This window comes from Eleutherodactylus coqui, chromosome 7 (genome assembly GCF_035609145.1).
Source record: "Eleutherodactylus coqui strain aEleCoq1 chromosome 7, aEleCoq1.hap1, whole genome shotgun sequence".
NCBI lineage: Eukaryota > Metazoa > Chordata > Amphibia > Anura > Eleutherodactylidae > Eleutherodactylus > Eleutherodactylus coqui.
Genome location: NC_089843.1, coordinates 33,626,994 through 33,644,741, shown reverse-complemented (window position 1 = coordinate 33,644,741; position 17,748 = coordinate 33,626,994). Strand labels below are relative to the sequence as shown.

Genomic DNA, 17,748 nt, shown 5'->3' with positions numbered 1-17,748 from the left:
GCAATATGGGGCAGCTAAATGTTCAGTGCAGCCATGTATCACCACAGTGTGCCACACCGGCAGGACATCCTGGGCTCCCTCATCATCTATAGCACACTGCATGCATGCAAAAATACACTGATAAGTTTGCATTTTGGCCAAAACACGTAAGCTAAGGGTCCACGGCAAGGCCACCATGCTATGTAGAATCTACGCTATCTCACTAACCGCTTAATAAAATCACAGAGGTAAGAGAAAAAATGCACAAAGACATGACTCACAGAAAAAGAAGCCAAATACGCATCACCTAATAGCAGGGCAGGCCCAATTCCCATATACCCTAGTAGCATGCAGAAAGCAAAATTGCAATATGAGGGAGCTAAGTGTTCAGTGCAAACTAATGTGCAGCCACTCAGCTCAACCCAAGATTAGGGGACAACATTTTCCGCAAATATGAACTGATGCCAAGGATGTCAGCCATAGATAAGTGTAACACACCATACAGGAATACAACCCCTACTGGCAAAGCAGTGGATTGCCCTATATCACTACAGTGTGCGACTTTTTCTGTGAGTCATGTCTTTGTGCGTTTTTTCTCTTACCTCTGTGATTTTATTTAGCTATTCGTCAGGCAGCGTAGGTTCTGATGGAAGGGGGCATTCACAATGTCAATTTTTTTTTTCTTGTTTCACAGTTTTCCACTGTAACTGAGGGAACCATAGAAGCTGCAGTTACAAGGAAAATCCCCTATTATGACAGTAGTCACCAGCAGATCTAAGACCTAGCTGCTTTGCCATGTTAGGGGGTGCCATCGATCGTGTGATCGCCGGGTCCAATAGAGGATGTGGCACTACTGCTTCCCCCTGTTCATGCATGGGGCTCATTGAACACTGTGTAGACTAGAAAAGAAGGAGCACAAACTGTTATAAAGCACTGCTTTCTTCTCCTCCGGATCCTCAATCAACCAACCTGCTGCTACTAGATTACAGGAGCTTTAAGCCCACAGCGTAAAGCCCAGGACTACATCGGGTTAAATATAGTTCCTTTCATCATCCCTACCTAGATGTCAAAATGGCAAGAAACATTCTACCTCTTTGTCATGGCAATGACTTTTAAAATAAAGTATCTTCATTACCCCTTAATGCTCCATGATGTAAGTGCATCATGGAGGTTCGGGTATGTATGGAGGGGGTCAGGTGGGGGTGATCCCGCTCCATACAATGTGGGTGCCGGCTATTTCTTGCAGCTGACACTCGCCCACAACAGCTGTGATCAGCACTGCAGCGGATTACAGCTATTAACCCTTTAAATCCTGGCAGTAGCATTTAAATGCTCCGATTGTAATACAGGGGTCCTGAATGGGCCGCCGCGATGAGATAGCAGGGTGCTCTTTGGCTGCCATGGCAGTCAGGGGCCTTCTGGAAGCTCCCAGAGCTGCCATTGCAGATTGCCTAGCAAGTCATATATGTGGCTTGGTTTGATAGTCTGCCTATGAGATTGCAGTATGATGTAATACTATCGTATAACATCAAACTGCAGGAGCGATCAAAACATTGCAAGTTCATGTCCCCTGTGGGGACTAAGAAAAAAAATGCAAAAAATCAGTTTTAAAAAGTTTTATTAGTTTATTAAAAAAAAAGGTTATAAAAGTAAAAAAAAAAAACGTTTCTCTATTTATAATTTTTTTTTTAAAAAAAAGGTCCCTTCATTCCCCCCCCCAAAAAAAACGTAATAAGTAATCAAAAAGTTATATGAATTCCAAAATGGTACCAATAGAAACTACAAGACATCTCGCCAAAAAAACGAGCCCTCACAGAAGCATGTCGACAGAAAAATAAAATCATTATGGCTGCAGAAAATAATTACATAAGATATATTGCTTTTGCGGGACAAGTTGTATTTAAAAAACAAGTCCTAAGTCAGTTACGTTAACGGAGAAATAAGAGTGCTGATTTTTTTTTTTTACAGAATGAAAGCGCCACATTCTTAAGGGGTTAAATAGCAAAGAAAAAAACCACAAAAATTACCGATATACCAAAGAGTGCATGTATTATAGTGCAATTTTTACTAATTTCGGTCTACAATTGCGTAAAAGCCAAATATATACCTTTTTGTTTCTATTTAAATATAATTTCTGTACTCAGTACGGACGATATGTTCATCTTGTGAGCAGCTGACCCGGGCAGCCACACTATTTGATTTTTTTTCCTTATTTTTCTGTTAAATTTAAGGTCGCCTCAAGGAGTACTTGATGGCCATAGATGGAAGGTCATTGTCCGGAGATGTATTTTTACAGCGTTCTTAAAATATGCATTGTGAAGATTTGGTATATTTGTTTATTTTGGGTGTTTTCGCTGAGGGCTACGAGCAGGTTGTGCTGCCCTTTATATAGTATCTTTACGACCACTGTAGTTTGAGCATATAGATCTATTTGGGCTGTGCTGTACATACTTTGTGCTCGTGTGTTTTTTACCTTTGCTGTGGCACGGCAGTCTCTTGGGGAATTCCCTTTCGCCCCGTGGAGTTTTTCTGGTGAGGAAATGGTTTACCAACTAACACTTTATCACCGAGAGAACGCTTCCTTTTCATTGCAAAACAGTGCGCCTCAAAAAAGATCATAAGTCTGTTCAGATCGGCGCAGCCCTTTCTTCCTGTGCACACACAGCATTAGGGCTGGGTCTATATTTCTTTTTTTTTTTTCTTTTAAAATCACTGATTTTTTTTCTATTTTGTATGATTTTGCATTTTAATAAAATAATTAATAAGAAAATGCAAGCCCTTGAAGGAGTTAACGAACTGACCTACATGAACTTATTGCACTGTGCCTAAAATGGCAAAAGGAAATGGTTCCTAATATCGAGTTATTCTGTAATGTAGAGCGATGCCATGCAGTGCGAACAGAGTGCTACGGCCAAAAGTAAGATGGATGAATATATGTTTTTAACCTTTTGAAATGACCTCGAATTTTGCATTGATTTGAAATGCGGTCTGATTTTCAGCCATTATAGACAAACACAATCTAAGTAAACTAATAATGCCCAAAGGGCTGTACCTTTCATTTACACAGTGTAGGGACGAAATGTAAGTGAACCTTCATGTTAATTGGCAAATGGTCTTTCATTTAAGATCATGAGATTGCCAGTGTGGGTTTCATATTTTCTTTGCTCATTAAATAAAGGTGCACAAAGCCTGGTTACTGAGAGATCTGTTTTTCTCAAGAAAAATTGGTTCATGTGAACCATTTCTGAATTCTAACAACTTTCAAAAGATGTGTTATAGAGACATATAAAGCTGGAAAAGACTGGAAAAGCTAAAGACCTGGGTGTACATCAATCCGCAATTAGAGGAATTAACTATAAATGGAGAAAATTCAGAATTGTTGCTGATCTCCCTGGGAGTGGGTGTCCTGTTGAGGTCACTCCAAGAGCACTACAGACAACCCTGAAGGTGGTAACAAAGCAAGAAACTTACCGAAGACTCAGAAAACTGCAAAAACGTCTGTTCATGTGTTCATGGAAAAATTTATTTTTAGGTGAATTAGAACAGTTTACAGGAGAATGTAAGGACAGCCATCCATGACCTCAAGCTGAAGATACTTTGGGTGACGCAAGAAGAAAATGACCCAAAGCACACAAGTAAATCAACTAATGAATGGTTGAAGAAGATGATTTCTGCTTTAGATTGCTCAAGTTTGAGTCCTGAAAAGGGCTATGCATGCAAGGCATTCCAGAAATATTGATGAGCTGAACCACTTTTGCAGATAGGCATTGGACAAAACTCCTCCTCACCATTGTGTAAACCTAATTTGCAGCTAAAGGAAGCATTTGGTGGAGGTGATGGCTGCTAAAAGGGATCTACAGGTTATTCAGTTCAATGGTTCACTTACTTTTTCGTCCGTCACTATGGATTACTGCACAATGTGCACAATAAAGTACAGGAACAGTACTACGGTTCATGTGTTACTAGTTACATTGTGTCTTTCTGTGATTGTGACTTAGATAACAATTAAACCACATTTAATTGGCAATCATTTCAGAAAACCAGGTAATTCCAAAGGGAGGGTTCACTTACTTTTTCTTTTTAAACGTATATATTGGATAAACATTAGATAGATAGAGTGAGATATAGAATTAAATAGCCTGATATAGGCAGATAATTTCTATATTCTAATTAATTTAAAAAAGGTTTTCTGGGGAAAAAACACCACAACTCTCTGGCAATCCCTCCTGGTATTGGTTTGCACACGGCCAGCATGCGGCTGCTGCAGCCAGTCTGTGGTCTCAGTGGCCATGTTCTAGGATGCCAGTAGTATAGCACGCGAATACTGCGTCCGCTGATTGGTTGTAGTGGTGGCATACTGGCCGCTTGTACATGGAGACCATGGTAACAACAGAGACTCTGGATCAGTGTGGGATTTAAAAGGCATCGCCCCCTAGAAACTGGACAATCCCTTTTGATGTGTTTTCATGTTTTTCAGTCATTAAGAGCAGTTGTTGGCCTGTGGGTTGACATTCTGTCTACTGGGCCTGTGCCATGGTGTGTGGGCAACTATGAACATGGTTACAATACTAACAAACCTTGTGTAGGCCGATTCTGCAGTCATATGTACTTCTTCCTGTTCTCTACTTATTACTAGTGAACATTTATTAGTCCAGTAAGTTTGTAGGGGCAGATTCTGTGTTTCCACAAAAATAAGACTTACCCCGATAATGAATGGCTGTGATTGGTTCATCGAGCGCCGGCTCTGATTGGCTGAGTGTCGGAGACCAGCGGGAGGGACCCGGGCGGTGCCTGCTAGGTGTGTATAAGACGTCCCTCGAAAATAAGACCCTGTGCCACTTTTGCGTCAAATATTAATATAAGACAGGGTCTTATTTTTGGGAAAACACGGTAGGAGGGATTATGACTGCAGGACTAGACTATTTTGGTGGAAAGAAGACTAATTTCACTTGCCTATGATCTGCACATTGCAGTTTACGTAAGGTTGTAGATATGGTGGTTGGCACCCTATGCATTTTATGTGAGGTGTGGCTATAGTAATCTGCACCTTGTGTATTATTTATGAGGGTGTGGCTATGGTAATCTGTACCCTATGCATTCAAATGTGTTAATCCATACCCTCTGTATTATATGGGAGGGTGTGGGTATGATCTGCACGCTGTGCATTATATGAGGGTGCAGTTATAGTAATCTGCACATTCTGCAGTCTATGTTGGTGAGGAACTGCGGTAATCTGCACCCTAAACATATACAGTATATGAGGATGTGACTATGGTAATCTGCACCCTAAATATTATACAGTATGTGAGGATGTGACTACGGTAATCTGCACCCTAAATATTATACAGTATATGAGGATGTGACTATGGTAATCTGCACCCTAAACATATACAGTATATGAGGGTGTAACTATGGTAATCTGCACCCTAAATATTATACAGTATGTGAGGATGTGACTATGGTAATCTGCACCCTAAACATATACAGTATGTGAGGATGTGACTATGGTAATCTGCACCCTAAACATATACAGTATATGAGGATGTGACTACGGTAGTCTGCACCCTAAACATATACAGTGAGGGTGTAACTATGGTAATCTGCACCCTGCGTAAAATGTAAAGAAATGTGAAGAAAAAAGAACGCGATGATTTGGAGAGCTCATCTAACCTTATTTTACTCACAGTAGAACACAGAACATGTCAGAAGGTAAAAGGGAGACATTTTTTCATTGCATTTAAAAAAAATTAACTTGTTTAGAAATTGATGGTAGCAACACATCCCACAAAAGTGGGGGCAGAGTTAAGAAAAGGCCGGAAAAGTAAGTGGTACTAGTGGAAAACACGTGGAGTTTTCTACTGAGTCACATGACTATGTATAAAAATACAAGAGAAAAAAACCTCAGCGCTCGCACCGTAGAATAAATGAAAATAGAATGTACTGAAAATACTGAAGTTATGTCACTTACTTCCAGGAGGCGCCTTTAGGGTAGGCGCCTCCTAATCCAAATAGGCGTATCAGAAATGGCACCGATCAACAATGATGAACAGGTTCCACGATTTTAATAAAATAAAATAAAATAATATATAATACACAACGCGTTTCGGCCGCACGGCCTTTTTCAAGTGTACATGATATGAATAAAACTGAACATATATAATGATAAAAGTACCTTGTAATCTTGTGACAAATGAGGGTAATCAGGCTGCCAAATCCAGACCGGCATCTGTTGTATCAGCGTCAATGCATATTGCAGAGGGAAGTGAATGGAAAGTGAAACGCGTTGTGTATAATATATTATTTTATTTTATTTTATTAAAATCGTGGAACCTGTTCATCATTGTTGATCGGTGCCATTTCTGATACGCCTATTTGGATTAGGAGGCGCCTACCCTAAAGGCGCCTCCTGGAAGTAAGTGACATAACTTCAGTATTTTCAGTACATTCTATTTTCATTTATTCTACGGTGCGAGCGCTGAGGTTTTTTTCTCTTTTATTTCATTTATGTCTTCCTCCTTCATACCATGACTGGAGTTTCCCTCTAGCTGCTCTCTCTTATGAGATTGTTTACAGCACCTACGAATATTCATCTTCACCTGGGAATCAAGACCACTCACCTACTACACTCTCCAGTATCCTTCTAGTGAGCGCCTAATCCTTACTTATCACCCATGTATAAAAATACGTTAGAGAGGCAGAGTCTCTCAGAAACAAAGATGGCCAGAGGTTCACCAATCTGTGAAAAACTGCATCTAAAAATTGTGAAAAAAGACTTTGAATATCCCACCATCTAAAGTACACAATATCAAAAGATTCAGAGAATCTGGAGAAAGGACGGCAGTCAATATTGGATGCTTGAGATCCGCGGGCCTCAGGTGGCTGGCATGATTCTGTAATGCACATCACTGCACGGATTCAAGAAAACTTCCAGAAATCCTTGTCTGTGACACACAATTCTCTCTGTGATCCATAGATGTAAGTTAAAGCCATATCCGGCAAAGAAGAAGCAGCCGTATGTCAGCACAATTCAGAAACGCCGGCGTCTTTTCTGGACCAAACCCCATTTAAAATAGGCTGAGGCAAAATAGAGAACTGCTCTGTTCTTTTTTAAAACCATGGACGCCGTTTCCTGTGGACTGAAAAGGAGAGGAACCATCCAGCTTGTTATCCGTGAACAGTTCAAAAGCTGCATCTCTGCTGGTATGGGGCTGCATCAGTGCCTACGGCGTGGGCTGCTTACGGCATGGGCTGCTTACATATCAATGCTGAGTGGTATGTAGAGGCTTTAGAACAACATATGCTCCATCCAGACAAGGTCCCTTTCAGGGAAGGCCTTGTATATTACAGTAAGACAATGCTAAACCACATAGTGCATCCATCACAACAGAAGAAGAGTCCGGGGGCAAACCGCCCACCGGCAGTCCAGACCGTCCACCAATCGAAAGTGTTTGGCACATTATGAAAGTAAAAATCAGGCCAAGATGACTGAAGACTGTTAAATAGCGAGAATCCTACAACAGACAAGGCATTAGACAAGTCCTCTCCCAAGACTCCAGTAATTGGGCTCCTCACAGACTGTTGTATCAGATGAGGGGATGCTACACAATGGTAGACATGGCCACTCCCAACTTGTGTAAGATCTGCTCCTGCCATCATTATTTTAAATGAGTTAATTTTTTAAAATGAAATGGAAAAATGTTTCCCTTCCCCCTATGGGCAAAGTCAGGCGAGCGGTTTTTGCGCTTGTCTATTGGAACTATTGGTTTCCTATGATGTGTTCACATGTCCGTTTTTTACAGGCGCAAAATCTTTGCACCTGTAAAAGATAGGACATGCGTGCACCGCATAGGTCCGAGCTGCGCATAAAGATCCCCCACGGGGAGTCCCCTCATCACTGAACACTGTGACCGCAATGTCACAGTGTTCATTGATGATGGAACTCCCCGTGGGGACCAAAGAATCCCCTGTCACTGCTGTCACAGCTGGGGCAGAGGATCACGATGTTCTCCCACTGCTTCCAATGGGGCCAGTGCTGCAGCCGCCTCATTGAAAGCAATGGGATGCAGGCAACCCCTGCAGTGATTTTCGGGGAAGGGTTTGAAATATAAGCCCTTACCTGAAAATTATCCCTAGCTGCTGTGAAAAATAAAAAAAATATATATACATCACCTCTCTGCCGCTGTCGGGGCTCCAGCGCGTCTTCTCATTGACTCCCCGGCACTGCTTTGAAGCACTTTCTGCTGGCCGGGGATTTAGAAATTCAATGAATGGCTGAGCACTGCCTCTGATTGGCTAAGGCTGTGTCCAATCACGGACAATGCTCAGCTGTCATTCAATGAATGGCTGAGCATGCCTGTGATTGGCCGGGCGCTCAGCCAATCAGACCCAGCACTTTCAGGAGGCGGGGAGCCGGGGAGCCAGCGAGAAGACAAGCCAGAGCTCCGACAGTGGTGGAGTGGTGATGTATATTTTTATACATTTTTTTTTTACAGCGGCAAGGGATTATTTACAGGAAAGGGCTTATATTTCAAACCCTTCCCCGAAAATCACTGCCTGCATCTCATTGCCTTTAATGGGGCGGCTGCAGCACTGGCCCCATTGAAAGCAATGGGAGAAGATCACGGTCCTCTGCCACAGCTGTGATGGCAATGGGCACGGAGCTATGGTCAGGCATATTTTGCACATTCGTGTAGCGCATTTTCTTTTTTTTTCACACATAGGTGTGCAAAAAAAAAAAATATCGCCCATCTGACTGAGCTCTAATGATATGTGTTTTTGTGTTCTATAAAATCAATAAAATATGGTTAGATGAGACTTTCAATTCATGGCACTTTTTTTTTTCTTTTTTACTTTTTACATAGCTTCCCAACTTGGTAATTGGAGTCATATATGTGTGGGTGCAGCAATGGTAATCTGCACCCTGTGCATTATGTGTGGGTGTGGCTATCATAATCTGCATTATATGTATGGGTGTCCTCTGTACTATATATGTGGGTGTGGCTATCTGTATTATATATGTGGGTGTGGCTATCTGTATTATATATGTGGGTGTCTTTGGTATTCTGCACTCTGTGCAGCATAAAAGCTCTCTGCTGGCTGTTTGGGTTCCTCTCTAAGCCTCCGTTGATGCCTGCTGTCGAGCTGCCAGCTTATTCAGTGTCTGTGTGACTTCTCTACAAGTCTCACCAGTGTCTTATGTTCCCCATAGGAGGAAGAGAGGAGGATAGCCAAGGAGGAGCAGGACAAACGGGAGCATGAGGAATACCTGAAACTGAAGGAAAGCTTCGTGGTGGAGGAGGAAGGAGTGGCCGAGACCATGGACGAGGAGCAGGTAACGACTGCGATACTTAATTCACTGCACATATAGCACCTGCGGGTATAAACCCGGCGCTATATACATATATATATATAATCTCAAATGGATTAATAGTGAGGAGCCAAGACGTCTTACAGTTGGTGAAAGGTTCCTGTGTTTGTGTCCAGTGATTGTACGATGTGCGGCTTTAGCTGGATGACCTACAGATACTCCTCCTGCTGCATCTCACAATCCAGAAAGTCCGATGATCTGACACATCTAGTACTTTATTTGGACACTTTTACCTTTACACTACCTAGCAGAATAGTTGATGATCCGCCCTCGTCCGGTCACATTAATGCCGGATTAAAGTTACCGCAGGAAAGTTGTATATAAACAACAGAAAAATAATAGTATTTCTTTTTTTTTTTTTCAATTTCAGCTCATTGCGATTCTGTTTCTGCGCACAATTAATACATGTTTATAGTTTGTACTCGTAAAGTAGTTTTTAGTAGTCTTAGAATGGCACCCTTTTTTTGTTAGTTTCCAATATGCTTCACAGCTTGCATACACCGTGTTTCCCCGAAAATAAGACAGTGTCTTATATTAATTTTTCAAAAAGGTTTAACTTTTTTACATGTATAGCTGCCTGGACACTATTTAAATTGACTTTTTTAATTAACTGTTAGCAGGGCTTAATTTTGGAGTAGGGCTTATATTTCAAGCATCCTCAAAAAGCCTGAAAAATCATTTTGCATCCTCAAAAATTCTGGAAAATCATGCCATGTCTTATTTTCAGGGTATGTCTTATTTTCAGGGAAACAGAGGGTAGTTATTATGAGCGGTGGGATTGCCAGTTAAATGGAAGTTGCCATATTGTGATCTGTAGGAGTCTGCTATTTCTTCGTATACGATGCTGCTGTCTAGCATGTTGCGAATATAAAGCCATACACAAACTGAATGGTATCATCCGATAACGGTAGAGTATTCCCATAAGTGCATTGACTAAAGTGGTCCTCTGCACTCTGCAGTACAAATATATTCAGAAATGTATACAGTAAGTGTCTTAATAGCAGCCAATGGCAGACATGTAGTATAAGTTGTTCATCTGAGCAGAATATCAAAATGTGGTGTGACCCGAGCCCCTAACCCACCCCATAACGACTAAACACCTATGTATGTGTGTGTAATATACTATATATCACATATCATGCAATGTATTGTAATCTATATCTATAGTGCATGAGGTTCAAGATCTATATGCTGAGAAGGAGTGGCCTTAACCTAGAATAAATCATCTTTCATACCGCTGGCCGTTTTGCCTTAGGGCTCATTCACACGGGCGTATGCATGACCCCCGCAGCATTTTACAAGCCTCTTGCGGTTGTCGCCGTATATGGCAGCGATACTGCACTGCGCAGTGTGACTTGTTCTGGGTTTTTTTCTCCTCTATGTCCCCCACTCCCCCCATACACAATGTTTTGCATATATACATTGTTGAACACGCTACCCATAGAGAACAATAGTGCTGTTCGTGTGTGATACACGATGAATGTGATCTTTGTCACACACGGATCTAAATACAATGTATATGCGCAAATGTGAATAGATCAATGAAAATCAATGCACCTGATTGCCTCCATTCACCGCGTACTGATCCATCCACGCCCTTGTGAGCGAGCCCTTAGGGATTAGTGCATGCATGATGGGAAAGGGATTAAATCCACAGTGCAAACCCGCAGCAGCCGATCGCAGATTCAGAAATCCATTCTGCAGGTCGGTTTCCTCTCCGGAGAGTCTTGCAGCCCATGGATGAGACTTCTTAATATCACATCCACATGGCTGATGCTGTGTCTCTGCGCCCGTTGTCAGGCTCCCCCCAGATCTATTAGATCTATCAAATGGTTATTGTACAAATGTAAGTGAGCCAGATTGTTTGGTTGCAGCCTCACAAACCATTTATGGCCATTTAGCGCCTTCTTCATCCACACTTTGCTTATTGAGGGGGAGCCATGAAGCCATGCAGTCCCCAATGACGTACGAGGAACTTCCCTCCCTCCTCATCTGCACTCAAATCCCATTTAACACATCAAAGCCTATTTTTTTGTAAAAAAACAACATTTTGTAGTTTTATAGAAAAAATGTCATTCCATTAATTGGTGAAAGGGGTAAAAGTGTTCAGCGGAGTGATCGCCTCTGTGATCGCCTCTGTGATCGCCTCTGTGATCGCCTCTGTGATCGCCTCTGTGATCCCCTCTGTGATCGCCTCTGTGATCGCCTCTGTGATCCCCTCTGTGATCCCCTCTGTGATCCCCTCTGTGATCCCCTCTGTGATCCCCTCTGTGATCCCCTCTGTGATCGCCTCTGTGATCGCCTCTGTGATCGCCTCTGTGATCGCCTCTGTGATCGCCTCTGTGATCCCCTCTGTGATCCCCTCTGTGATCCCCTCTGTGATCCCCTCTGTGATCCCCTCTGTGATCCCCTCTGTGATCCCCTCTGTGATCGCCTCTGTGATCGCCTCTGTGATCGCCTCTCCTTGTTAGCTGGAGGCAGTGTGATAGGAGTCTGTAGAAGTCTATGAGCCCGTCTTTGGCCGATCACAGCCGAGGGGCTCATGGCTTGTCTTGGCGCGTCTGTCCTTTTTGTTTCTAGAACCGGTAGGGGTCAACTAAATTTGACAAATTACAAACTTGAAAGAGTTGTGAAGTTTTAGTGATTGTAGGGGTGAATGCCCACTGACGGAATCACTGCAGAAAATGCACCTGAATTTCGCAGCTATTAGGTTCTATTAAACCTAATGGCTTTCTGCCGGCCAGTGACCACATGCCGAATTCTACCGCGGATTTCGGCAGTGGGAAATGGCGGCATGTTCTATTTGCTGCCGGTTTACCTCCATTAATATAGCATTACTGGAGACCGCGGATTTCCACCATCACTCACAGGCACCTTTTTGTTTAGAAACGCGGTACTCCCACAGCGTAAATCCGCAGGCGTGTCCCGCAACGCTCGTGGGCATGAGCCCTTGGGTTCCTATAGTTTATTATGAAACATTACTAAAATATATAAATATAAGTTGATTATTTCCACGTTTTTTAATTGTTTATAACCTGGAAATTAATAAAAACAAGTAATTGTACCCAGATCATTACTGCAAAAAAGGTCAACCGTGATAAACAGGAGACTGTGGGACCCCACGTCCATGGAGGTGTAACCGATAAATCACGGCCACAGTTAAAGGTTAGGCCTCCTGCACACGGGTGTGATTGCATTGCCCGTCCACGGCCGCCGGCCCCCGCAGCAAATGCAGCCCATAGTATTCAATGGCAAAACGCAGTTTCATCTCCATAAGTATAAACCGATTGGGATTTTCCGCTCGTGGAGAATAAATCGCATCACTCTGCAATTTTGCGCGGATTATGTAAGTCCGGCTTCCATTGAAGTGAAGTGTAATAAATATATATATATATATATTTTTTTCATCTCTTACAATGCACGCCACATAATGAAGCACCCATATATATAATTTAACCTTCATTAATCCGTCCCTCCTGGTAGTTTCTTCTGAAAGCACCTGAAACTTTTCTTGAGTCTCAGTGTTGATTTGTAGTCATTTTTTATTTATTTTTACTTTTGACTTTTTTAAAGAATTGAACTTTTCTGCATCTGGCAGATGTGGGCGTGATACCAGCTCCGTACATCTCATCGTCAGGCGTGGAGATCTGAGTCCTAAGAGGTTGTGAAACTGAGAACATAAGACTCCGTGACCTTCAGACGTAAAGCTTGGCCTGAGCACTTGTGAAGCCCACGCCAGGCGTTTGCTTTGAATACCATAGGTGAGGAGTCGTGGTTAACCCCTTCACTGCTCACCTCCCTGCACCGCCTTACTACTTCTTTTAGATACAAGGTTGGGTGAAGGCTTTGCTGCATTTCTTACCCCGAACAAAAACATTATTCTAAGATAGCAAGTTCTGTCCTCATATTGTAGAGCTGTGGTAGCCGGTCTCTTTAGATATGGACCCATTGACTGATACTTGGTCTTTGACCAATGACATCCAAGAGAGGGCCGCAACAAACTTGTCACCATGTCAGCTCTGGAAGCAATAGGGCAGCTAAATCAGCTTTCCAAAGGGACCTCCACCGAAAAACACCAACTAATCCCGCTCCTCAGAGGGGTTTGAAGTGACATTGGCAGATTATGGACAAGGCTCCGGCCATTCTAAAATGTCTGACACAAATTTTGGTTCCTTTAACCCCTTAGTGACGGCGCTATTGTAAAACTACGTCCTGCTGTTGCAGGACTTGTATGGAGGGAGGTAGCGGCGCTATCTCCCTCCATACAGCGCGGGCATCAGCTGTTTATTACAGCTGACACCCGCTGGCAATAGCTGCGCTCTGCCGTTCGGCCGATCGCGGCTATTAACCCTTTAAATGCCGCTGTCAATTCTGACAGCGGCATTTAAATCCCCCGAACGCTGTTCGGGGGTCCTGCACGGCCCTCCCGCGGTGAGATCGGGGGAGCCGTGCAGGTGTCATGGCAGCCGGGGGCCTAATGAATGGCCCCAGGGCTGCCTTAGCAGACTGCCTATCAAGCCATCCACACAGGGTGGCTTAAAAGACTGCCTGTCAAAAAGCAGTATGACGTAATGCTATAGCATTACGTCATACTGCAGGAGCGATCAAAGCATCGCATGTTAAAGTCCCCCAGGGGGACTTCAAAGTAAAGTAAAAAAAAATAATCAATAAAGTTTTTTTAATTGTTAAAAAAAAAAAAAAAGTTCTAAAAGTTTAAATCACCCCCCTTTTGCCATATCCATTATTAAAAAATCTAAATCATAAAATAAAAATATGTATTTTGTATCGCCGCGTCTGTAAAAGTCCGATCTACCAAAGTAGTGCATTATTTTTTCTGCATGGTGAACGTCGTCCGAAAAAAAAAATAAAGAACACCAGAAATACACTTTTTTAGTTACCCTGTCTCCCAGAAAAAACGCAATAAAAAGTGATCAAAAAGTCGTATGTACTCCAAATTGATACTATCGGAAACTACAGGACATCCCGCAAAAAATGAGCCCATGGTAAACTATGTCGACGGAAAAATAAAAAAGTTACCGCGCGCACAAAATGACGGCAGAAAATAATTGAAAAAAATTTAATCTTAAAAAAAAATACAAGTACTACAGCAAAAAAAAAACTATATAAGTTTGGTATCGTAGTAATCATACTGACCCATAGAATAAAGATATCAGGTCGATTTTGTTGCAGTTTGTGCGCCGTAGAAACAGGACGCACCGAAAGATGGTGGAATGTCGTTTTTTTCCCATTTCTCTCCGCTTAGAATTTTTTAAAAGTTTTTCAGTACATTATATGGTACAATAAATAGTGCCATTGAAAAATACAACTCATCCCGCAAAAAACAAGCCCTCATACAGCGACGCCGATGGATAAATAAAGGAGCTACGATTTTTTAAAAGGGAGTAGGAAAAAACAAAAATGGGGAAAAAAGCTCCGTCACTAAGGGGTTAAATTGTGAAAATATAGTTTTCATACATTTCTCTAAATTTCACGTGATATTTTTTAGTTTATATTTATCATGTTCCTTGGGAAAACCCCAACATACATGTAAATGTTTACACAAGGCTCTATTTGGGGTCTTTTTGCACGGTCCGATACATCTTTTAGATGACCTCGTCCAGCACTTGTCCTTCAGTCTAAATTCGCGCCCCGACTGAATGACGCATGAGAATTCGTCCGCTTCTCGTTCAGTTTCTGTATGTATAAAAACTGAGCGGCGATCGGCCCCCAGTATGAGCGATTGGCTGTTTGTGGTGAATGGAGGCAGGTGGGCCGAAACAATTCGCGGTCCGCTCCACCTCCATTGAATCAATGATACTCATCCTGTGTAAAAGCACAGCAGCGATTATCGCTGGGACGACCTGACATCATCTGTGCCAACAGGTTGTCCAGGGTAAGAGTAGCCTTAGACGGAGGCCCTTATGTGCGGGGGATCACAGGGTCAGCAAAGCAAGACTTTCTCTGATTGAGAAACCTTAGATGCTATGGTCTGCAGTGACAGCAGCATCTAAGGGGCTCGGCTAAATATCTTGATTTTTTTTTTTAAAGTGCCCTTTTTAGAAGTTTTTGGCTTATATAGCATTTAGGGTTTTTTAAAAATAACGTGTTCGCTTTGAGTCGGTACGATTATAAGGATACCAAATGTAGTTTTTATTTGCATCATTTTGTGCTGCATATATCTTTTTTGATAATTCTATTACATTTTTGCTCGGAAATGGTGGTGATAAAAAAGCTGCATTTCTGGTCTTGCGTTTTTCTTCTTACAGCATTCATCATACAGGACAAGTAATGTTATAATAAGGATCTTTTTATTCTGTTATCAGTTATAAAATCTAAGCAATTAACGATTTCTAAAAGGTTTTTGTTATAATTTTTTTCTCTATTTAACTTGCTTTTTATTTATGTATTTATTTCTAGCACCCGAGTAGGTCTTGAACTTCTGATCTCTTGCTTGCCTCTACAATGCACTGGAATACTTGTATTGCAGTATATTGCAGTAGAGGCCTTCACTAGGCCTCTAGCTGCCATAACAACTGAATAGGGCTGGCATCTAAAAGGTTAAATGGCAGGGATCAGCGTTATCTCCGATCCTGGCTCTTGCATGCAGGTATTCCCTGTGTTTTACAGCTGGCTCCCAGCATGTATAGAGCGGGCTCAGCTCCAGCTCCTGGGCTTGCTTCATGCAATCTCTGTGCACATCCACCGTACATGTATGTCATGAAGGGGTGAAGAATAGTAAACCATAAAAAAATACATTCCAGGAATCCGCGCCGCAATGCCGGCTTTGCCCGCGACAGATTGCCCGCCCCATGTGGACGAGATTTTTGACAAATCTCATCCACATGGCTGGCTAATTCCAGCCACAGGCCGATATGCCGCAGCGAAAATCCACCAAGAAATTCCGTGGCAAATCCGCCCTGTATGAACCCAGCCTTACAGTTACCCCTCCAAAAGAAGTGTCAAACAGCTATATGTACCTGCAAAGAAGCGGATTTGCAGCAAACTTCACCTCTTCAGTTGGAACATTGAAATATGCCGCAGTTTTTGTAACCTCTTGGCGTCCTAGAATGTACCGGTATATGTCCGTCCCGGGTGCGCAGGGTCTGTATGAAGTGGGATTGATACACAGCGGTAATCAGCGTTCACACAGATTGTGGCTGTTAGCCCTTTAAATTCTGCTGTCAGTTCTGTAGGACCCCTCGGCTGCCGTGTTGTGGCCTGTCTTAACAAAATGCCTGCAGAAGTACCGTGTACCGCAATACTGAAGTACTGCAGTATATGGTAGAAGCGATTCAATGATCACATGATCAAGTTCCCTATGAGAACTACAAATAGAAATGAAAGATTTGTGAAAAGTTGTAAACAATAAGATATTAAAAGTATATATTCTCCTTTCACCATTTTTATGTATAAAAAGCAATAAAAACAAAAAAAATGTATATTTGTTAAATGCATATTTTCTACTGCCACGATTATTAAAAAATAAACCTTCACACAGCTATATCCGCAGGAAATTTAGAAAAGTTATGGTGCTCAGAACGCAGCGACAGAATGTTTTTTGAAAATCTTTTATTTTTTAAAACAAAAAACACTATACAATTGGTACGGTCGTAATCGTACCGCCCCACAGAATAAAGTCGTTATCTAATTATTGCCACAGTGTGTACGCTGTAAAAACAAGCCCCACCCCCTCCAAATAAATGAAAAAAAAGCTGACGAAAATGACCTTTTTTTTTTTCAATTTCACGCCACTTTAGACATTTTTTTTTACGTTTTTCACTACATTAAATGGTACGATTCAAAAATACAAAAAAACAGCCATATCAATGGGAAAGTAAGAGTTCTGATTTTTTTTTTTAAGTGTGGAAGAAAAAACAAGAATGGAGATAAAAAAGGCCACATCCTCGAGGGGTTAATAATTTTTTTTTACTTTCAATTCTTTTATTTTATTTTTTTTAGTCTGTAAAGAGCAGTAAATGAAGCCGGGTGAGGAGCGGTATTTGGGCTTTCCTTTAGCACAGACCACACATGCCATACTTGACACAACTGACCGTATCATTTGCCCGGGTTTCTAAAAGCTTTCTTCCCCTTTCTTCCAGGCGCGCAGTTTTCTCACAGAGTTCATCAACTACATTAAGGTAAGTGGCTAATCGTGATCACATGTATGACGTATTCCTTATTTGCATATATTTCCCGGAGGAGCTTGCATGGCCTTATAAGTCTTCTCACCTTATGGGTGCTCTCCCTAAGGAGAGATGATACCCCTCCTGACGTATTAGAGTTACACTCTTCCTAATGTGCCCCGCATCACATGGATCTCTCCCCGTAGATTTGCATACTTCCTTTGGTTCTGTGCAGTTCCAAAATTCTGCGCCAATTTCACCTAAGCAAGGCTGCTCAGC

At 42.1% G+C, this 17,748-nt stretch overlaps 1 protein-coding gene across 1 annotated transcript in view; it reads left to right on the top strand.

The window, feature by feature from the left end:
- DDRGK1 (DDRGK domain containing 1) overlaps positions 1-17,748 on the top strand; it is a 43,595-nt gene that overhangs the window by 18,764 nt on the left and 7,083 nt on the right. The window contains exons 5-6 of the mRNA XM_066572914.1: positions 9,188-9,310; positions 17,446-17,484. Coding sequence (XP_066429011.1) covers positions 9,188-9,310; positions 17,446-17,484 — 162 coding nt within the window. The remainder of the gene's footprint in view (positions 1-9,187; positions 9,311-17,445; positions 17,485-17,748) is intronic.